The following is a 23,963-nucleotide window of genomic DNA, read 5'->3' as shown; positions in this document are numbered from 1 at the left end:
AGCACACAGCACGATGCATGAAGGAAATGAAAGCTACCGAGGGCATAAACAGAGAGAGATCTGAAAGCAAAGTTAGTTCAGAGAGTGAAACGGTTTGTAAAGTAGGGGACAAGAGCAAAGAGGTTAATCGCAGCAAGCCCAGTTCCACGGTGTGTTACAAATGTGGTAGTCCAAATCATTTGGCAAATAACTGGAAGTGTCCTGCAAGGAATGTACAGTGCAGAAAGTGCAACAGGTGGGGGCATTATTCCAAAGTATGTAAAGCACCTGGCAGGGCAGTGCATGTCATTGAGGAGTCATCCCAGGAAGAGGAAAGGGAAAAATCATACATTTTTCAAGTGGGGGATGAGGGGGATAACAGTGATGAGGTCTACCCCAAATGTGATGTCTTACTTGACGGAGTGATGTTTAGTATGTATGCTGATTCGTGTTCCCCTTATACTTTAGTAGATAAGAAAGTGTTTGAAGATATGTTTGCCAACCATCCTGTAAAATTGTTGCCACCAGACATTAGTCCCAAGGGGTACAACAAAGGGAAGATCTCCCTTGAGGGAATGGTGACCATGAGAATCTCATTTAAGGATAGACACACAGTAGGGAAGGTGTATGTATCCACGAGAGGCTCGACCCTATTGAGCTGGAAACATCAGAGGCAGTTAGGAATCATACTTGATCCAAACAACAAAGAGCAGGTGTTGTTAATTGACCAGGAAGGCATATCAGAGAATCTCACCAATGAGTTCAAGGAAGTGTTCAGTGACGGATTGGGGGTATTTAAGAACTACATGCACAAGATTGTGCTAAAGGAGGGGGCGGTGCCGGTGGTGCACAAGACCAGGTCTATACCTTTACGCATGAGAGAGCCCCTCCAGCAGGAACTTCAGAGGCTAGTCAAGGAGGGAGTCATCACAGAAATTGAGAGTTCAGCCTGGTTGGCCCCGATTGTCATCATGGCCAAAGATAAAGGGAACAGCATAAGACTTTGTGTGGACCTGAGGGACCTTAATGCGAATATCCTTGTGGACAGGTTCCCTCTTCCCAGGATAGGGGAAATGCTAAGCACGATCAGGGGTGCCAAGTATTTTAGCGTGCTGGACCTATCCTCTGCCTATTACCAAATCAAGCTTCACCCGGATTCCCAAATACTGACAGCGTTCACCACCCCATTTGGAAATTTTAAGTTTCAGAGAATGCCATTTGGATTGGCATCGGCAGCTGCTGCTTTCCAAAGAGTCATGCAACATGTGTTAAAAGACTGTAGGAACACTATCTGTTTCCAAGATGACATCCTGATTTTTGGAGGTGGCGAAGAAGAACACAATGAAATGGCTAGAAGAGTGTTGGAAAAGTTGAAAGAAGTGGGCTTCACCACGAAGCCTTCAAAATGCAAACTAGGAGTAAGTTCGGTGGATTACCTGGGACATACCCTATCTGAAGATGGCATCAAACCCAAACATGACTTAGTGAAGGCAGTGGAGGATGCTCCCATTCCCAAGAGTAAAGAGGACATTCTGTCTTTCCTAGGTCTTGCGGAATACATGGCTAAATTCATTAGGAATTTTGCAATGGTGTCGCAACCATTAAGAGACTTGATAAAGAAGGACAGTGTTTTTGAATGGGGAAAAGAACAGGATGCGTCCATGAAGTGCATAAAGAAGGCTATCATTGAAGCCCCGTATGTAGGGAAGTTTGATCCCAATGGTGCAACCATTATCTCTACGGACGCCAGCAACAGAGGCATAGGGGCAACATTGGCACAGAGAGAAGGCAACCAGATAAACGTGATAGCCTTCGCTTCAAGAACCCTCACAGCATCTGAGAAGAATTACTCCACCATAGAGAAAGAGGCTCTAGCTGTCTATTGGGCCATCTGTCACTACAAGTTTTTCATTTGGGGTATTCCTTTTGAAGTACAGACCGACCATAAACCTTTGGTCTCACTGTTCACCAAGAAGGACATGGAAAGCATGACGCCTAGGATAGCTAAATGGGCAGTGGGTCTACAAGCTTACAACTTCAGAGTATCCTATATACCTGGACAACAAAATAGAGTTGCTGACTTCCTATCAAGAGCACCTGCAGATGGAGAAGAGGTAGAGGAAATGAAGAGTGACTCAATCCTGGAAGTGCGTTTAGCGGCAGTGGAAAAGGCGTCATGGGAAACCCAGATGGAACATGATGATGTTATGAAGAAGGTTAAGAGTTATATACTATCTGGATGGCCCAAGAAATGCAAAGACATGGAGACAGAGATCCAGCCATATTGGAACGTGAGGGAGGATCTATCTGTGGAAGGTGACCTAATACTTAAATCAGGGAAAGTGGTCCCACCAGAAGCATTAAGAAGTAAAGTAGTGGAGCTGGCTCACGAGGGACATCTAGGCAGAAGTTTGTGCAAAGCCAGACTTCGTGCAGACTACTGGTTTCCTACCATGGAGAGAAATGGAGGATAAGGTGCGTGACTGCTATGCATGCGCCCTGAGTGACAAATCCAAGATCACGAGGAGAGCACCGTTGTCACCAGTTGAAGTTCCGGAGGTGCCGTGGAGCAAGTTAGGCTTCGACATAGCGGGTCCTATCCATGGCAAAGGTCCTCAGGACAGGTACTTATTGGTCCTAGTAGACTACTTCTCAAGCTGGATAACCTGCAAGACCGTTCACAATGTGAGCACCAAAGTCATAGTTGATTTCTTGAAAGAGGTGTTCACCCTAGAAGGCATACCCTCGACACTGGTGACAGACAATGGCGTACAGCTAATCTCAGAAGAGATGAAGGATTTCCTCAAAGACTGTTCGGTGACCCATGTTCGCACGCCGCTGTATTGCCCCAAAGCAAACGGAAAGGTGGAAAGAGTGAACCGTATGTTGAAGGAGTGCATACAATTGGCCAACCAAGCGGGGGAGAACATTGAGGAAGCCATAAGGGACATGTTGTGGGCATACCACACCACGCCGAAATCTACTACAGGATGCACACCCTTTGAGTTGCTGAGGGGAAGAAAAGCTGGCACGTAACTCACACCCAGTTGGATGGGGAGAAAACAAACAAAGGAGACCGATCACAAGGAGATCAAGAGGAGAATTGAAGACAGTCAGCAGAAATACAAGGAATGGTATGATAAGAAATGGGGAGTGAAGGAGAGAGAAGTTCAGGAAGGACAAGGAGTTTATGTAAAGAAACCAGAGAGACTGTGGAGTGGTGGCAGCAAGTTCTATGCCCCCAAGACCATCCAGCAGCGAAACAGAAACTCTGTGGTTGTGGATGATGGTAGACTATGGAGTCATGATCGAGTGGTTCCAGCAGAGGTGGGAGAACCAAGGACAGTAATGAGAAGAGCAGGAGGTAAAGAAATCAGGGAAAACATCAGGCTAGACAGAAGGAGTGACAGGTGTAGGACCTCTCCCCAGTGGCACAAACAGTACATAATGAGATAGACACATACACTAAAGTCATAGGAGCACAGGAGTACTCATCCTTAGTTTCCCTGTTCCTCACTGTTAGTTCCCTTAAGGAGGATGATGTGTTGTAACTACAGTTAATGCTTATCTAACTCCCTGTTCTACCCATCTTCCCCCCCCCTTCTCCTTATCGCAAGTTGGTACATTCCCCTGGACTGCCAGGCGCTCGCATTGGAATGTTGACAGAGCGAGCCGGCGTCCAGGTTGACAAGCTGACGGCATTCTATTGTGATTTACTTTAACTGAATAAATATATGCTGGAATAATACTCACGTGTTCCTCATCACTACAATATGCTTTTCACCACAAGTCAGACTTACCATCTTAGTTGTACGTGTTCATAAAAAACAGTTCAGTCACAGACCTAACTTTCGCAAATTAACCAATCAGGTCTATAAACTTTATCACTGGCTTGCAACCATCACCAACTCAAGCCAACTATATCTGGCATAAGCTTTCTCAAAAGGCATTCATCAGGCAAAGTCAACAAAACTACAAATGCATATAAAATGAGAGCTGGCAAAACACACACCACCACTTCTGGTCTAACAAGAATCACATTGCAAATGGTCTATCCCAAGGGTTTATCCTGAGGGGTAACCAACAACACTTATGCTTCGAGATTACATGCAACAAAATACAGTTCTACAACCTTCAATGCAGTGTAATAACAATCCACACTTAAATGCCCATCTACCTTAATAATTCCATTACACAATAAGCAAGTCAGGCTTATTACCTCAGTCGTAACTTTTCATATTAAGCAGATCAGGCTTCTGATATAAAAAAGATCGGAATCATATATGGCCTCTCACAACATTTCCCAATGAAGCCTATAGACTTCATAATTGATTTGTTGCAATAACTGAGGCCTCAAATATTGCCCATAAGCGAACAACCATCAGACACAAAGTCCATAAATTACACAACATACACACAATTTCAGTTTGCAGAACTATATACACAACACTCTGCAACTCATGTTGCAGTCAGACGAAAATCCAGGACACACACCCCATGTACTAATGGAATGTGCCTCAGGCCCTCTGGAGGCTGCTTCTGGGCCATCACATAGCAGATCTTCATACACAGGACTTTCCAACTTGACAAAGTGCTTTTCTGCAGTGGTGCCTTTCTTTGCCCAGAGAACCCTCCAAAGAGCTGATCGTCTACATGCTGCTCTTTAGTAGGATCGATGTAGGAGTTGAGAGTTATTTTCGGGACCAAATGATGAAGCAGCTCTTCTTTTTAGAGGGGTGAGGTGGGGGCAAAGTACGTCAGAAGACTAATGGAATGTCAAAACGAAAGGAAGTCACAACTTTTGGTAGACATGAGAAAAGAAAGGACCAAATTAAGGTCCCACTGTGGCATCATAAAGGGTTTAGAAGGAAATGTGAATCAGACCTTTGAGCAAAATCGCACCGCAATAGTAGATTTGAGGAAGGACAGTGGATGCACAAAGGTCTTACAGATAACTTAAGCGTGGCCACTGCAAGTCCTTGTTGGGCCAAGGCCAAATGAACAGCAAGACAAACAGTTTAGCTTGCAATGTGTCTACGTTGGGAGTGTCACATCAGGCCAGGTTTTTGTCTCAGTATACACAGATTCTGTAGAACGAAGCCTGGGCACATGGGCCACAGCCACAACTTCAAGGGGGAAACTGAATGTAGTCAACTGATGCTCAATCGCCGCACATGGAGTGGAGATCGGACAGGCTGCCTTGCTGCTACAACAAAATCCTTCTGAAGCAGCAGACTCATCAGAGGGCAGATGCTCATGCCCAGGAGTTCAAAGTATCACACTATATTTGCCCAATCTGGAGCCACTATAATGATTTTTAACTGATCGATCTTGATCTTCAGAACTCTGAGCAGGAGAGTTAGTTAGTTTTGTGCTCCACTCTAGGTGGAATGTATCTCAGAGAGCCTTTCTTGGAAACTCGAGCGTACAAAAGGGCTGAAATTGCACTTCTTGGGCCCTGGCGAGGAGCTTGAGCCAGGGCTCTTCCTACTACTGAAGACATATTGCATCACTTCCATTTGTAACTGCCATTCATAATCTGCTAGGCTTTATCAGCGGAGTTCACCCACACTAGCGTTTAAAGATCCAGCCAGATGGTGCATGATCAGGAAAGTGCCCCAATGATTCTGCTAGGTACTGAGGCGCAGGAACTCTTGGCACAAAGCCCAGGACCCCACGCTAAAATCTGGATAGAATCATACTGCTTCCCTTGGTACTGAGCTCACTAAGAATTCGCACTGTAGAGCCTGCTTGCGTCATCTGGCATGGTCGACGAGCAGGATACAGAAGGCAAATTAGCCAAGAAAACTCGCACCTGGGGACCTAGGACCCAGGCTGCATTACCATGATCACACCCGAATGTACTGGACTTGTTGACCAGGAGGGAAGGTCCGAAAGCGTACCGTATTGAAGACTGCTCTGATAAAAGGAAGGCTCTGTGATTGAGTCAGGTGTTGGCATGTTGATCATGATTCCCAGCAATGTAAGGTGGTTCACCAACCTCTGTAGGTAGTCCACAACTGACTGTGGCAAGCCCACCTTTAACAGCCAGTCGTTAAGGTAGGATAAGCCTTGTACCCCACCACCACTATCACTGTTGGGTGCATTAGGACATACTCCTTACACGACTGAGTCGGTGGCCCAAACCCTAACACTAGAAACATACCTCGTAGGGATATGTCACAGACATGTTTTTGCAACAGTCCTTACAAGAAGAAGTGTAGGTGCAGATGGAGCAGTATTACAGCTGCATAGTGGAGGAGAATAGTGACTTGTGTATTATAGTGCTACAGGCCTCGAAAAATCTACTTGCTCATTCGCTATTGTGGGTCTGATTTTATCAGGTAAAGCTATATTTAGGACCTACTCACCCATTCTGGCAATGAAACAGGTGTTCTGCTCAGACAAAGTGAAGGAGACATAAAGATGCCTTTAATTCTTGTTTTTATCTGGTCACATTTTCACTGTGGTCGGAGACAGGTCAGAAGTCAGTTTACAAATACTTTTCTTCTTGGACCGCAGAGTTCCAGGACTTTATAAAGTGAACCATCTGACCTGATGTATGAAGTGTGAAACGAAAGGCTGTAGGGTATCAGGTTTTTCGTAGCACACATTTAAATAGCTAATAATTTAACTTTACAAACATTTAAAAATATATTTCAGCAGTTGTGAAAGCCCATTTTGTGCACTTGTGTGATGAAAAAAACATTTTAAATAGGATGAAAAACAAATCAGAACATTTTTACTTGGTGAAGTGCAAATGATAATTCTATTAGTAAACTGAGAGGCAAGTCAGAGGTCACGTTTATCCTATATGTGGGCTAGATTTTTATTACACATGGAACAAACGTTTAGTCTATTTAATCAAACAAAAGAGTTGTGTTATAGAGCAGAAATGCTGAACTGACATATTTGAAGATGCACTCATGTGATAATGAAGAAAAAGACGACTCTGTAAAATACAACTTTTGTTGTTGATTTCACAATTTGAGACCAGTTTACGGGTCAAGTACTTTAGATGGTGGAGTAGGTTATTCAATTTACTCGAACTGCAGGTCTAGTAACATTTGTATGATTTTCCAAGGCTTGTGCTACGAGTAACCAGCCTGCGACTAAAATGACTTTGAATATGCAAGTAATTATTTTAAAATTATATTGCACAGTAGAAGATGAGCTGTCACAAAATAAGCAGACATGGTGCTTAATATAAAACAAGCGTTTTGACAATATAGATTTTTAATAATATGCAATCAGATTGCTTTGTCGGTGCTTTGCAGCAGTTTCAAAGTCTTAATTGAGCTTCTCGTGACTCAAAAGAGAATCATTTCTGATATGTCATTTTTTCCATGGAACTCCCTGCTTGGTTTTACTCACAAAAAAAGTGTCAGGCTTTTGATTGTTTAAAGTCACTCACACGTACACTGAAATCATGGAAATGAAACACAAAGCAGTCTGAAAACTTGGGAGACATGAGATATGCTACTCAAACACCAACATTCCCTGCGCAAAGCTAAACTATAAATACCGTTACGAAAAGAGTAAGCATTGGCCAAAACAAAAAATATGAGGGCTTGCAATTGAAGACAGATGGGATACTTTCTATCCTATCAGGCTGCATAAACCACAGTCGCCTTATTCTGCACCACGTCTGTTGTGTTGGATCCTATTGCTGCCTACAGATTGTGCCCTCTCCAAACCAATCCAACTATGCTATAGAAACACAAGCATGCCCATGTCACTGCTCATTCAGGTTACTCCTACTTACCCGCTGAACTGTTCCCCCGCTAACTCAAACTTTCTGTAAAATAGTTTATGAATTCCCCGCCTTATGTGCCCTTTGACCCCCTCACACACCGGATTCATATTTGAGCCCTGTGGGTGCATGGAAATAGATAACGGACATCGTTCATGTACAAGTCTTCGGGTATACCAAAACAGCAAATTCTGAACGGCAGGATCTCCGATTACCTTACCGGTATCCTCCAATGTGGTCAAAGAGATAGTGATTTAATTAACTTGTTATTAAAACATGACCTTTAAATAGTACATTTTGCTTTGAAACATCTAATAAATAACAGTCATAAACAACGGAGAAATATGAAATACCTTGCGTAATTCAATCACCTGCTCCTTACAGACTTTGAATTTCTCTGTACAAGAACCTTCTGTTCTGAATAGGAAACTGCTCCGACTCGCACACTCCAAGCACGGTGTTAGTCCTTCGTCTATGTCGTCCATTACTCTGTATAGGTGAAAATATGACTGCCATTTTGCAACGACTATACTTTCGTTCTCGGAGATCAAAACTGTCAAAAATTGACAGAATGTTATGAGTTTCCTGAAAATAAATTAGTTAGCATATCATGCACAAACGGAAGTACGCCGCTCAGTATATTAAATATTTATCAAATAGAGTGTTAGTTTTTGTATTACTAGGGACATGTTATATCAATAGAACAGCAGAAACGTAATTCATCTTTTTGGCTGCTTACAGGGACTGCTGTTTCTGTTCACTAAGTGTGTTTTTATCTACTTTAGTGGCCAACAACACTAATCCAAAATGGTAGCCAGGCCGAGGTTAATAAACGTCAGACTTGGCACCTACTCTTTTGAGAGGTGGCCAAGTTAAAACAGCATTAGCTTGGATACCTTAGAAAGGATGGATCTGTCGCTTATCTAAGTGATAGGCGCTCCGATGGCTACGCTGCTGACCGCTTCAAAAATGCCCCTTGGCTGTGGGTGTAAAGGCATCAGGTCCTGCTTGCTGTGTGAGCCACTGAAAGAAATCGGCAGTGGACAACTGAGCTCCGCAGAGCAGGTACTAGAGGGGGTTATGGTACACACGAAGTTTGTTATGACCAAAATGCCAGGTCACGATTTTTTCTAGCATGTCCATATCATTTTCCACTTTATTTTACATTGTTAACAGTGTCCCAAATGTTAATTTACTTCAGTAGGAAAATAGATACCATCCTTCTTTGTGGTTGATTGGTATGTACACTATCGCAAACATTCTACATTCATTTTCGGTTTATCCTTTTACAAATGTCAATTTCTACGTTGTCATTAAGATCAAAGTTGTATGGAAAGAAAGAAATATTTGTATTTGATTTGTTAAAATCGTAAAAGGGTGGAACATACCACCATGTGGTAAACAACAAATAGAATAAAACATGCCCCCTTGTGCTGGCCAGCATTGCACAAATATAAATGATGAGTAAAAACAGGGAGAGCGCTTTTAAATATACAAGAAGAATAACAAGCATTGGCACAGCCAATAGGTCTCGCCTTTGGGGCCTTATAAGTATTTAGTTATGCAGCACAATATCCTTCGTGCAACAACATCAACTGTTGCATGGCTAAACACTCATAAACACTCATAAGGTCCCAAAGGCTAGACCTATTGGCTATGCCAATGCTGGTTTTACTTTGAAATAAAATAGGAAGGAAAAGGGAAGTAAGGAAGTGAGTGCGAGAGCAATAGAGGCATGATGGGACAAGTGAGGGAAGGAGAAAGGAAGAGATAAGGTCAGTGAGGTAGGAAGGAAGGAAAATAAGTGAAAGAATGGAAGGAGAGAGAAGCAAATCGACTGGAAGGAATACTTGGTGGAAGGAAGGACATAAGGCGGTGGGAGAATGGATGAAGTGGAGAAGAATGAAAGACAAGAGGACTAGAGGATCGAAACAAAGGCGGAAAGAGAGGGGCTTCAGAAGGAGCCCACTCATGCTGGGCGTAGTATGTGCCTGATAGTTTCATGGGTTCGGGAGCATGGAATGGGCTGCCATCATATGAGTTGTCTCTAGATGACATAGAGTTGGCATTGGAAGCTGGATACATCCTGGGTGCAGGAGTGAAACAAAGAGAAATACTCTGTGTTGGATTAGCAGGTCATGGTACCTGCGGCACCTGGAGTCGGACCGAGATGCTGCGCCCCATCCTCACTGTAGCAGGCAGAGCAGCAGCCTAAAAACACATATAGCCCTCCCACCCTTACTAGAAGCATATGGTGGTATGGCTCTCCTCACTCAGCTGACCGCAGCTTATGATTATTTTTGGCCGAGTGAGGAAATGTTAGGGGATTTGAATGACCATATAAGACAGTGAGCTAAAATCAAGCAATCGTGACTGTCCAGCACTCCCTAAAACAATTAAACGTCTGAAAGATAAATAAACAAGCTATTGTAAAGGACTTTAAAGTGTGCATGCATGCTTTAAAATAGACTCCTAGATACTAAGCAAGCTACTCAAAGTGTCCATAGAATGAATTGGGGCAACAAACCTGAAAGTCTTGTGTAGAAGTGCCATATGTGTTGCTTTTGCTTGCAGCTGGTGAATACAGCATTGATATTTTGTGTAATTGTGGTTCTGAAACTTCTGGACTCGTGTAATTATTCTGGACTCGAGAATTAAAACTTCGTCGAAACATGACGAATTTGGTATCAAAAGACCGAGAATGACGAGCACACCATGTATAGATATTTTCAGCATATTCGAGTGACGATTTCACCTCGAAATCATCATTTGCATTCTGAACCCTTGGCCTCCATTTATGTGTTGCCCTTTACATAGGCCTTAATCCAGCTGAATTCAATTCCACAAGGACACATACTCCTTAATCGACTTTCCTATGACCTGTGCAAGTTGGAACCATTGCCCCAGGCCGAACTTGTTAGGTCAGTTTCCCTCCCAGTGGCCGAACAAGATAGCATCAAGGCTCAACAAGCCATAAAACCATTTCAGCGCGCACACCTGCCGTATCTTGCTCACATCTGTCTCTACTCTTGATGCTTCACTTACTTTATGGTGGGGAGGTGCCTGTTTTATTGGGGGTCCACCGATATCTGATGAAAGGTTGGGCCTTGCCGGGTGATTTGTTATGGGCAGCACAACGTGAAATATATACATGTCATCATGACTCTGCTTTTTCTTTGTAACCAATAACTGTAAATGACATACTACAAATTCGAAGAATGTTTGCCTGAAGCTGAATATTCTGTATAAAGAGAGAAGCCTGACTTTGTAAATTCGAGCAGTCTCCTGAGAATATACTTCCCCGTGTGTTGTACTTCTAGGACACTTGTTACCTTGGTTGCAGCCAATAAATCGATCTTTGACTTCACCTAGAAGACTCTGAGTTTCTGTGGTTTGGATCAGGGAAGAACCCGAGGTCTCTGGGTGTACCCTGACACCGCTGGGTTGCCGGTTCTGTGCCGGTTCTTAAAAACCCAGTACCTCAGTTGACGCCCAACGTTTGGGGTGATTCCAGTGGTACCAGTCAGCCAGAGGTTCGTGAGGAGCTTCGTGTGAAAATTCCGGAGGACGGCCAACCACCTCATCGACCCCTGCATGTCGACGTGGTCCGAAGGTCTTTGCTGCGAGGTTCCCCGCTTCCCGACGGCTACGAAGGACTGCTGCCCTGGCTATCGCCCTGATTTGGACCCTTGAAGTTTGGTAGAGCGAAACACTAAGACGAGTCTTCTGGTGACGTCATCGATATCTCAGTTAAGTATAAGTGGAGCGTCTCCCAGTCCTTAGTTGGTCTTAATCTAGGGTATCCTTTGGGATAATTGTTGGTACTTGCAAGCACCAAAACCGAAGGACTCGTGTATTCACGAGAAATATCGTAATCGATAATCCTTTGAAGTTTGGAACTAGACTAGAGAGCGAAGATGCCTAGTCTTAGACTTGGAAATTTGTTTTGTCTTGGTTATAATAATAGGGACTCCCGATTGGAGGACTCATGTCCGGTTCCTCCGGTTGGAACTCCAACTTACGAGTTATATGTCAAACACGGAGTAGGTCCCATCACATACAACGAAGTGTGGATCAAATACACCAGGAAAGATGGTGTTTTAAAATGGCCCCAATATGGTAGCTTTGATACCGAAATCTTAGATAACCTTGAAGTTAAACTTTTCAAAAAGAAAGCCCGGCCGGCAATGTTTGACTCTTTTCGCCTATGGCGTAAAGAGGCCAAACAGAAGGAAATCAAACTAGCTAAGAAAAATAAGAGAGAAGGAGGACTTTCAGTAATGCAAGCTGCTATGCAGTTTAAAGACAATGAAGAAGAGCAGATGAGTGAGCAATTGCACAGGCAACGTAAAATGGCAATGGACAAATGCTATCCAGTTTTGCCGTCTCTTCAGCAAGAAGCAGCAAAAGAGCGTGAAAAATATCCATTAATGTCGCATTTATTAAGTTCACCACCCCCCTATGCGCAAAATGCCACGGCACCCCCGCAACCTTTAGTTGTGCATCCTGTTCCTCCTATTCCTCCGCAGCACTCACCAGCTGTTCTCCAGCTGGCTCCTGTCCCTATGGTGCAGCCTTCTCCAGGCCCACCGACCACATCTGCTCCACCTGTACTTTCTACGATTTTGCCTACTGTACTTTCTACTTCTCCTAATGCTCCTTCTTCGATTTTGTCCAATGCTCCTTCTATATCTCCTGATGCCTCCTCTGCTATTGTCTCTGCTCCTGCCTTATCTCACCCCGTTTATCCACCCGTTCTTCCTTCAGTTTCACCCTCCATTCGGCAGAAAATGGCCAGCACTGTCACTAACCTTTTCTCACCTCTTTTCGGGTCGCCTACTACGACCCCTAAAATGGAACGAAGACAGTTGCGAAGTCGACTGCCTGACTATCAAGAGAGAGACTCATTGAATCGTTTAGCACGGAAATGGGTCATGGATACCGTGAAGTATGATGTAGAGTCTGTCATGGAAGTATTCCATCAATGGGAAGCACAGACGCAGAGATATGTTTTTGAACAAATGTGTGTTTTCCTTTGCGAGGATTTGGAAGATAATGACCTAGAATGCAACCCGCAAGAATTGTGTCGTGTACGGTTTAAATTTGGAGAGGGCATGATTGTAGGTCCCGATGTAGAACAAGCGGTCGAAATATTGTTATCATATCGGAGTAAGGGGAGCAGTTCTGGGTCACAGTCTGAACCTAGCGCATCTAGTAGGAAAAAGGCGCGACAATACCCGATGAGAGAGGTTCCCCCACAATGGAGAGAGGGCGACACAACTGTTAACCCACCTATTCTGCCACACTTTCAACGTGTATGGGTACATGTCCCATGGAAGCGAGCTGAAGTTTTAGCCCTTAAACAGACATTACCTGATCCGCGTAAAAATCCTGCAGGGTATTACAAAGAATTGTCACAGACTGCTGGGTCATGCATAATGAATTTAGCCGATATCGATATGTTATTTGGGAATGTTGTTCCACAGCCTTTATGGGGTAAAATTCGTCATACAGATCATGATCACGAGTTAGGTGACTCATGGGCTAATATTGCCGCTGCAGATGCCCGACAAGTTGGTGGTGCTAAGCCTGAGCCTTTGATAGCAGAACTCCCTGGTAGAATAGTTGATTACATGAAAACGATAATGCCTGCAATACGTGTAAATTGGGATAAGTTGTCTGCATGCAAGCAAAAGAAAGAAGAAACCGTCTCAGACTTCTTCACCAGGTTTGAGGAGACATTTGTCGACCACAGCGGTCAAGATATGACCACAGAAGGTGGTCAGAGATTGTTTGTCGATAAATTCGTGCACAATCTGCTTCCGGAATTGTGTAAAAAGTTAAAGGATTCGGAAAGTTCTTGGGCTGCGTCATCTTCAGCCCAGATATTGGCTACTGCACAATATTACGAAAATAGAGAAAAGGACGAGAAAGATAGAGTAGAAAAGAAAACTAAGGAATTAAAAACGAAGGTTTTGCTACAGCAAGCATATCCGCCACGTGGTGGTGGTGGTCAAAATAATAATGGTCAGAATAACTATCAGAGTAATTTTCAGCAGCCTCAACAGTATCAGAGGAACTCGCAAAGAGTCGAGTACACTCAGCCACGTGTCCCTGTAGGCCCCAACCAGTGTTCATATTGCAAAGAAGAGGGTCATTTCAAGTATAGTTGTCCTATTTTGTTACAGCATGCGAATGGTGTTTCCAGTGTGAGGTCGTGGTGTTCAGCAAGCGCCTAGAGGTAGAGGACGTGGAAACGTCCCCCAGAACACACGTCCCCTTCCACCACAAAATTCTATGAATAGGTTCGATCAGCAGAACAACGTTTCTGATAGGACAGCTCAATACTATGTTGATTATTACTATACAGAAGATGAGTATTTGGAGGGTAATGATTGCTAGGACAGCCATAGACAAAGAGAGGGAGTTGTTTCAGTTCCAGTAGATCAGAGTGGACCTTACGTTGAGGTGATTACATCAGGTGTGTCAGAGCCTTTTCTGTTGGATACTGGTGCTACAAAGAGTTCTATTATACACTCCAAACTCCCTGGCGCACCTTTTGTCTGGCGAAATGAACGTTTCTGTAGGTTTTTCTGGCACCCCAGTTAGAAATTCGATTTCTGACCCTTTGTCTCTTTCTGTTGGTCCTTGCGAATTCGAAGCACCCCTTATTCTGACAACAGGTTGTGGTGAAAACTTGCTAGGATTGGATTTGTTAAAGAGATTGTATGCGACTTTGTACTGTTCTCCTTCAGGAGTACAACTTACTTTAGGTAAGAAAGTGGTTTCTCCCATGTATTTGTCGAGGGACAAACTTCCAGCAGAATTGTCGTTTCTTCCAGATACTCTTTGGGCCGCTGGTCCTAATGATGTAGGCCTTTTAGAAATTCCACCATATGTTGTAACATTGAAAGCCAACGTTAAAATGCCACGAATTCCCCAATACAAAATCTCGAGTGAAGGTGAAAAAGCTTTGCTAGCGATCGTTTACGAATTGATTGAAAAGGATGTGATTGAAGAAACTCGAGGCAACGTTTGCAATAGTCCTGTTCTGCCTATTTTAAAACGAACTGACCCTTCTCAGCCACCTGTGTACAGATTCGTGATTGATCTTAGAGAGGTGAATAAAATAGTTGTGCCACAATTCCCAGTCGTCCCCGACATTACCACATTATTGACTATGATTCCAGCATCTGCCTCTTGGTTTTCGGTGATTGACCTGAAGAATGCTTTCTTCAGCATCCCGATCGCTGAGGAGAGCAGGGATATTTTTTCCTTCAGTTTAGGAGGTCGCAGCTTCCGCTTTAAACGCGCTCCTCAGGGCTACTGTGAAAGTCCATCAATATACAGTCAAGCTCTAAAAACACAGCTTGATACGATTGTTTTACCTAAAGGTGCTGCTCTTGTACAGTACGTGGATGATTTGCTCATTGCCGCAGATACTGAGGAAATTTGTAAAAAGGCCACGCTGTCATTATTGGGTCCCCTGCAATGATCCTCACGACACTCATGGCCAATTACATTCCGGCACGACCCTTAAGATCGTCAGATCTCGATTTGGCTGTGGTCCCGCGCTTTAAGCGAAGCAGGGCCGGTGGTCGCTCATTCCGAGTGCGGGCCGCTGCTCTGTGGAACTCCTTGCCCCCGGCAATTCGCGCCATGAGCGATGTGCTCTCTTTTCGTCGCGCCTTAAAAACATTTTTATTTCCTTAGTTTGTGTGTTCTGTGCTGTTTTATTTAGTTGTGTTGTGTAGCTGCCTTGTCTGGCGCCAAGACGCTCCTTAGCTGGAGCATTTGTGCGCCTAATAAAAACCACATAACATAACATAACATAACATCTGTGTGAACTTCATCACAAGGTGTCACTTTCCAAACTGCAATATTGCCGACAAGAAGTGACCTACTTAGGTCACCTCTTATCGAAGGAGGGAAGGAAACTGACCCCAGAAAGAATTCAGGCTATAGCGAAATTGAGTGTGCCAAGAACACAGAGAGAAGTGTGTGCTTTCTTGGGCATTACATCGTACTGTAGACAGTGGATTCCAAATTTTTCGTTATTAGCCAAACCCTTGGTGGCATTAACGTGCAAAAATACACCCAATCCCATTCCTTGGTCTGAAGAGTGTCAGAAAAGTTTTCTCGAATTGCGCACAGCATTGTGTTCGGCTCCTGTGTTAGGTACCCCCGACTACAGTAAACCTTTCACATTATATGTCCACGAGAAAGAGGGCTGTGCATTGTCTGTGTTGACTCAGTTGTTTGGAGGTAGGCAGCGTCCATGTGCCTATTTTTCGTCGACCTTGGATCTGGTAGCAAAAGCATTGCCGAGTTGTTTAAGAGCCACAGCAGCAGCAGCTGTCTCTATTCGACAGTCTGCTGGTCTAGTAATGAATAATACACTAGTCGTGATGGTCCCGCATGCAGTAGAGACGTTGTTAAATAGAACCAAGACACAGCACTTAACTAGTGCTCGATTGTCCAGTTACGAATTAACACTGCTAGCGAGTCATGTGCACATAAAAAGGTGCAGTACCTTAAACCTAGCTATGTTGTTGCCAATTGCAGAGGAATCAGATGTTTCAGAACAGCACGATTGCTTTCTCAGAACAGAGGAAGAGACGAAAGGGAGAGTAGATCTATCCGATACTCCCCTTGCTGAATGTGATGGTACATTATGGGTGGATGGTTCATGTTTCAAGCTCCCGAGTGGTGACACGACTGCAGCATATGCTGTTACGACTTTGCATACAGTTGTTGAAGCTGCACGTGTCCCACATAATTCAGCCCAAGCAGCAGAATTAATTGCACTCACGAGAGCATGTGTGTTGTCCAAAGGGATGAAAGTGACTATCTACACTGATAGTCCGTATACATTTGGAGTGGCTCACAGTTTTGGGCGATTGTGGAGAGAACGTGGGTTCCTGACTTCGCATGGAGCTAAGATTCAGCATGGTCAGTTGGTGAATGAGCTTCTTGAATCACTGACCTTGCCTTTGCAAATGGCGATCGTAAAATGTAGTGCTCACAAGCAGGTGACTGATGATGTTGGTCGTGGAAATGCATTTGCTGATGAGATCGCGAAAGAAACGGCAAAGAATGTAATGAGCCGAATGTATGTTACAGGCCCCGCAAGATGGACTGGTGATGTTGGAATATGTGAAGACACAGTAGAGAGCGTGAAGTCCATTCAAGCTGAGGCCACAGAGAAAGAGTTGAGTACGTGGAGAGAAAGTACGGGTAGAATGGACGCAAATGGGTGTTGGATTGAATCATCAGAGCATCGGAGATGGTTGTTACCCGATGCATATGTGCTTGCAGTGGTTACAATGGCTCATGGAATGGCTCATATCAGCGTGAAAGGGATTTGCGAGTTGTTGGCCCCAGTATGGAAGAATTCAGGGATTCCCAAATGTGCAGAGAATGTTGTCAAGAATTGCATGGTATGTTTGAAACACAATCCTGGTAGGGGAACCCCAACTCCAGCTGGTCATTTTGCACCTCCTACGTACCCGTTCGAGGTTTTGCAGCTAGATTTCATTCACATGGAGAGGTGCAACAACTTAAAATACGTACTCGTTGTTGTTTGTGCCTTCTCAAGATGGGTAGAAGCCTATCCCCTAAAAGACAATACTGCCTTGTCCACAGCAAAAGCCCTTGTGAAAGAGTACTTCCCCAGGTTCGGAATGCCTAGAATGGTCTGGTCTGATAATGGAAGTGAATTTGTGGGTCGTGTGATGAAGAGAGTGTGTGAAGGGCTAGGTATTCGGCAGAAGTTCCACACTGCAAATCACCCCCAATCAGCTGGATTAGTAGAATGTTACAATGGCACTTTAAAACTTAAACTGGCCAAAATCCAAGCGAGCACAGGTCTTAAATGGCCTGACGCTCTACCCTTAGCACTCCTGTCCACTAGAATGACTGTGCATTCACGAGTGAAACTTAGTCCATATGAGATAGTTTTTGGCCGGCCAGCCTAAATATGGGGAGTGCCTAGACCCACTAAGTTCAGTGAGCTTGAACACCCTATTTTGCTTAATTATCTGTATGAATTGACGGCTAAATTGCAGTTTTGCATCAACAGGTCCACAACACCCTGCCTCCGGTCTCTGAGACTCCGGGTCACGCCATTGACCCCGGTTCCTGGATTCTTGTCAGGAACTACCAAAGAACGAAGAACGACCAGCCCAGGTGGACCGGGCCTCATCTCGTCCTTCTTTCTACAAGATCAGCCGTTCGGGTGGAGGGGAAGGCCAACTGGGTCCACGGGATCCATTGTAAGAAAATCCCTTTCCCTCTGCCCTATGACCAGTGGGTCCAGAAGGGTGTCGCTGACCCAGAACCTGATACCGTGTCACATGCCGTCTCTTTTAATGACTTGCATGTGAAAGGAACTGACTCTGAACGAGAAAATGAAAACATTTTGCACAAGGCTGTGCCGCCATCCAATCGGTTGAACACTACAGAGCCTGACCTCTTGTTCCAGGATCAGACAATACCTGGGAAACAACGATATAATTTGAGACCGAGAAAAACGAACTAATAAAACAATTTCTTTTTGCAATTCGAGACCAAGATCCATGGACTAATAAATGGATATTTCTTTTTCCTCCCAAGTACTATTTTTGAAAGTGCAGCTCTCCCATCTAAGAAACTTGCTTATTTTTTGTTTTTCGAACCGCCATCCGGGTTCTGCTGCTAGGGCCGCGGTTGATTAAAGTCTTTGGGGTGCAGCTGACGATGTTAGGTCGGTAGTTCTGGTTGGTCCAAGGGAGTTGCCCTAGACCGACAGAAGCATCCTTTAGCAGAGGCAACCTACCACCGCGGGCAGCACTTTAGAGAGGATAGAGTTTCCCAATGCGGAGAGACCTGCCAAACGAACGAACTTAAAGCACAAATTGTGCAACGTGATGACAAGGAAAAGTTTTATAATGTTGTGTATTTCTACGCTATTCAGTGTAATGATATTTTTGATAAGTTATGTTTTATTTTCCTTTCGTGTAACATTTGCACCCACTGCATCACCCATACCTCCTCCTACTGTTTCCTTCCATTCTTTCCACCCTCTGCCTGACCACGAATCAAATAGGAGATTGGAGTTCATCAATAACTCCTTTGTTCAGCTCTTGCATCAACACCAACTTGTAATGATCACAACTAACTGTTGGGTGTGCGGTCTTATGCCTCACACAACAGATAAAGGTATCCCTTATCTGGTCCTGCCATTCAGTCACAATGGTTCTGTATGGGCATATAGGACAATGTTCATATATGCACACGAAATCTACCCCCTGCGTTCTGTAACAGACAATCCTAGAAAAAGTGCTCTAGTCAAGGGTATAGTAGACATGATTAAGGAAGGTAATTATCTTATGAGACTATCCCTAGAGATGAGACACTATTATACATAGGATGGAACATGACTGGATATGGAGCTACTCTGAGTGAGAAACAGCAAGCTAAGAGATTGTCCCCGATTTGGATTGTACCCCATCAGGGTCATCTGTGTCTGCAAGGTAATGGCACGAATCCCAGGGCTCAGTTAGGGAAGAGTGTCTGTACTGAAACGTATGTTTTTGGATCTCAGACTTCCCCTGCGTTTTTAGCAGCTAAGGGTACTTATTTCATCTGCCACGATAGAGCCTATACATGGTTGCCCCCTGACTTTTCGGGCTCATGTTTTGTTTCCTTCCTGTTGCCTCCCACCTACACAGCAGCGGCAGATTACCACCAGACAAGGATAGTTAGAGGTGTCTTGAGTACAGAAGACACTGCAGGTCAAGAATTTGGAGACTTTGCAAAGGGTTTTCTGCCGTTCTGGGGATCCATGACTAACAGCAGGAACATTAGGCAATTGACAAGGGTAGTTGAGTCCACCGTGATAGAAACTACTGGTGCTCTTAGTAACTTGACTGCTGAGCTCCAGTCGGATCGACTTATGACCCTTCAGAACAGGGTCGCTTTAGATGTCATACTTGCAGACCGAGGTGGGGTATGCAGATTGATCCAATCTAGTTGCTGTATCTTCATCCCTGATAACGCTCCAACAGTGTACCAGGCCATCTCCAAACTACATAAGATTTCCGAATCTATTCATGTGAATAAAGGAGATTGGTCGTTAATGGGATGGTTCTGGGAACTGATATCTGCCTGGGGATGGAAAATTCTAATGGTCATTGGAATGGTCTTAGCCATCCTTTTCCTGTTCTGTCTGTGCATACAGTGTGCTCCTGCAATATGTGGCCTCTGTGTTACATTATGTGTAAGGAAGCCTGTATCAAGAGATGAACTGAGTACTAGAATGATGTTACAGCAACATCTCAATTACTTTAGGAATATAGATCTGGACTCAGATTAACATGAGGATAGATTAATTGCCTATGTAAGGGCAAAAGGAGGGTTTGTGGTTCTGAAACTTCTGGACTCGTCTAATTATTCTGGACTCGAGAATTAAAACTTCGTCGAAACATGACGAATTTGGTATCAAAAGACCGAGAATGACGAGCACACCATGTATAGATATTTTCAGCATATTCGAGTGACGATTTCACCTCGAAATCGTCATTTGCGTTCTGAACCCTTGGCCTCCATTTATGTGTTGCCCTTTACATAGGCCTTAATCCAGCTTAATTCAATTCCACAAGGACCCATACTCCTTAATCGACTTTCCTATGGCCTGTGCAAGTTGGAACCATTGCCCCAGGCCGAACTCGTTAGGTCAGTTCCCCTCCCAGTGGCCGAACAAGATAGCATCAAGGCTCAACAAGCCATAAAACCATTTCAGCGCGCACACCTGCCGTATCTTGCTCACATCTGTCTCTACTCTTGATGCTTCACTTACTTTATGGTGGGGAGGTGCCTGTTTTATTGGAGGTCCACCGATATCTGATGAAATGTTGGGCCTTGCCGGGTGATTTGTTATGGGCAGCACGACGTGAAATATATACATGTCATCATGACTCTGCTTTTTCTTTGTAACCAATAACTGTAAATGACATACTACAAATTCGAAGAATGTTTGCCTGAAGCTGAATATTCTGTATAAAGAGAGAAGCCTGACTTTTTGTAAATTCGAGCAGTCTCCTGAGAATATACTTCCCCGTGTGTTGTACTTCTAGGACACTTGTTACCTTGGTTGCAGCCAATAAATTGATCTTTGACTTCACCTAGAAGACTCTGAGTTTCTGTGGTCTGGATCAGGGAAGAACCCGAGGTCTCTGGGTGTACCCTGACACCGCTGGGTTGCCGGTTCTGTGCCGGTTCTTAAAAACCCAGTACCTCATAATACCTAATCAAATCTGTAGGCTCTGTTCAAATTCGAACATATTTGAAGCAACTGGTTTGTTAAATTTACTATGTGAGAATTCACAAGCCATCTCTTTTAAGGACATTGCTTCTTATTCCTTGTTCGGGGGGGGCAAACCTTTCTCAGAAGCGAAGTTACTTCAATTTGCAGTTGTGAGTGTTAGATGGTTCACTTGAGCCGTTGAATGAGTTTCCCTCCCTGCACCACTCCAAAGCGCGCCTTTTTAATCCAGACATCACTTTGGTATATATATATTTTTATGTGCTTTCAAAAGAAACTGCCCTGCAGGATGGCTCAGTCTTAAACCACCGCCACTCACACAGCAAGCACTGCATGGCAGCCAGAGTGAATCTTTCCATTGTGAGGCAGTAGGGGCTCGCAGTCAGTAGGTTTCACCAACCTGCTGCATTTTCTTCACTCTGTAAGCCACTGCAAGCTCCCATCATACAAAGTGAGGGACATTTATTCTAGAGTCCGCAGTGAGTAGTGTTTGTTAATTACCTGCATGGTGACTTCTTCAAGCTTCCAATGTGACTACAGCTCCTTAAGCAGCCGCATCATTTATTTGCGATGTGCGTCATCCTAGGCACAGGGAGGGGACGGGTGGGACTTGAATGTAATGGGACAAACAAAAAAAACATGCAGCAGACGAGCATGCTTGAAATGTGTGCAGTGTCAGGAAGATTAAGTAAAGGACAGCCAACAAAACATCAGGAAAAACCTTGAAAAAGAAGTTCCAAAGGTCAGTGTGGTAGCCTCACTCGGGTATGCTGTCGTACAGAGAACGGACGAGCGGGGGAGCCTGTTCCAATTATGCAAATATGTCACTACGGGGAGGGGTAGGAGTGGGGGCCGTGCCTGGTAGATGAAGCATGTGTGAATATTCACAGGAGACTCCTTGGGCCTTGCGTTCGTTGTCTGCCTGCATTAACAGTAGCCTGATAGCACAGCGGTCTCTCTCGGGGATTCCCTGCTTGCCTGTCAGTGAAAAATGAGACGCCCTGGGAATGCTTCCAAACGCGCATGTGAAGCAGCAGCTGTTTTTGCTCTTTTTGGAAGCACATACTTGTGCTTGTGGCGCGCCCCTGCGCGCTCCCTCAAGATGTATGCCACCACAAGCACAAGTATGTGCTTCCAAAAAGAGCAAACAACGGCTAAATGTCATCCTATACAGCACATGCGCGCTGGGTAGACGAGACATAAAAACAGGAGTAGCACTTTATAAGGCAATGGCCCTCTCATTAGGAGACTAGGGCCAGCAAATGACTTTTATAACAAGGGATGCAGCACAAGTTAGAGCTTATATTTGATTAAATGTGTCTGACCCCCCTATCTCAAGTAAAGTGCTTGCAGTGTCTTTGAATAAAAGAGAAGAGGGAGGAGAGTAGGCTGTGAAGTGCATCAAGGAGGATCTGGGTCCTGCTGCAAAGTGTCCATATGTCCCAGTTCCTGTTTTGCTGCTGCCTTTTTATCGAGCTCTTGAGCCGCAAATGTCAGGAATTTTATTGTTTTGCAGGAAAGTTGTATCGCAGGCCCACTGAGGCATTTTATCACAGCCGCCCTGCAGGTTCTGACTTGTGTTTCTCTTAGGGTTGGCCTCAGGAGGATCGTCCTTAGCTTGTGTAAGGCCTGGCAAATACATAATAGATGTAATAGCGACTCTTCTCCCTTGTCACAGAGGCGACAATCCAAAGATGGCCAAGTCCGTAACCATTTTGGGGGAAGGTCTTTGATTGGAAACCACCCCAATCTCAGTAAGCTTAGTTTCCTCTTATAGTGATCCCTGAAGCATTCTTGTAAATAGGATTGTTGTTTATACGTTGGCATCACAATTCAGGCATGACTTTTGCCAGCTATTAATGCTTTGTCTATTTGCAACAATGCTTGTTTGATGGCTTTGTTAGTGATTTGTTTAAAAGCAAGATAAGTTGTATGGCTGCACTTCCTGTGATGTCATGAAATAATCTAATTAGCTCTTCTAAAAAATGTAAAATCTTAAGAGCTCACGAGAATTGTATTCTTGATTTGCCTCATTCCAACAAACGTGATTAACTTCTCTGATCATTACTATCATCTATGACAGAAAAATCCATGCCTGAAAACAAGGTGACCATTAGCAGTCCACAAATTCACTACCTTTTTAGATTTCGACCTGGCGAGAGGAGCACGCAGTGCTCCGCCCAGGGCGAAATCTTTTGTCAATAGTATGGATGCTCGGCCCACCTCTGTATCCCATTGGCTAGCTCCATAAATGGACGCTAGCCATTGGCAAACAGAGGCGTCCGTCATCCTGCGAGGCGACTCGTGGGCGTTTCTGGAGAATTTTTCTCATCCGGCCCCTTTTGTCTCGTCAGTGCGGCGGTGTTTATTTTTTCCGACGTCGAGGTTTTATTTGGTCATTCCGCCGCCGGAGGAAGTCAAGGTGAGTGCCTTTCTTGCCGTTCCCTCCCCCCCTCCCGCTGTCCGTCTTCCCGTGCCCCCCTCCCGCTGTCCGTGTGCCACCCGCTAGGTTGTACCTTTTTTATTTTGCTTCTTTATCATTTCATTTATCGTTCGTGTCCCCGTTCCCGCCCCCCTCCCGCTGTCCGTGTGCCTGCCCACCCCCCTCCCGCTGTCCGTGTGCCTCCCGCTGTCCGTGTTTCGGGGACCTCCAAGCACTGGTTTTGAGCATGTCCGTGCATTGCCGCCTCTCACAATTTTTTCTTTCTCTCATCTTTGTGAGTCACCCCCGCTCCCCTCCAGGCACTTCTCTTCCATATGGCTGAATACCCCCCTCCCCCGCCCGTTTTCCTTCTCTCGTTATTTCCCCATCGTCTCCTTTGTACTGTTTTACTACCTCCCTTTCCTGCCCGCCCCCCTCCCGCTGTCCGTGAGCCTGTGCTGTACCTGTCCTGGGTGCCGGGGGGGAGCGTGCACTGCTGCAGCAGC

The 23,963-nt window shown here is 44.7% G+C and overlaps 2 protein-coding genes across 5 annotated transcripts in view; one reads left to right on the top strand and one right to left on the bottom strand.

The window, feature by feature from the left end:
* LRWD1 (leucine rich repeats and WD repeat domain containing 1) overlaps window positions 1-7,846 on the bottom strand; it is a 262,211-nt gene extending 254,365 nt beyond the window's left edge. For 2 of the 4 annotated variants that reach the window (XM_078679668.1, XM_078679670.1), the window contains exon 1: window positions 7,745-7,829. The gene's annotated coding sequence lies outside the window, so the exon portion shown is untranslated. Of the gene's footprint in view, window positions 1-7,744 lie in introns of all 4 variants that reach the window. The other 2 variants (XM_078679669.1, XM_078679671.1) reach the window with 2 other exon arrangements.
* A 729-nt stretch (window positions 7,847-8,575) lies between these two features.
* Window positions 8,576-23,963, top strand: part of ALKBH4 (alkB homolog 4, lysine demethylase) — a 69,832-nt gene continuing 54,444 nt past the window's right edge. The window contains exon 1 of the mRNA XM_078679667.1: window positions 8,576-8,797. Coding sequence (XP_078535793.1) covers window positions 8,675-8,797 — 123 coding nt within the window. The 5' untranslated portion in view covers window positions 8,576-8,674. The remainder of the gene's footprint in view (window positions 8,798-23,963) is intronic.

The sequence above is a fragment of the Lissotriton helveticus genome, chromosome 3_1 (assembly GCF_964261635.1).
Source record: "Lissotriton helveticus chromosome 3_1, aLisHel1.1, whole genome shotgun sequence".
NCBI classification, from domain to species: Eukaryota; Metazoa; Chordata; class Amphibia; order Caudata; family Salamandridae; genus Lissotriton; species Lissotriton helveticus.
Note: the sequence above shows the minus strand (reverse complement) of the source record. Positions and strands in the feature narration are given on the sequence as shown.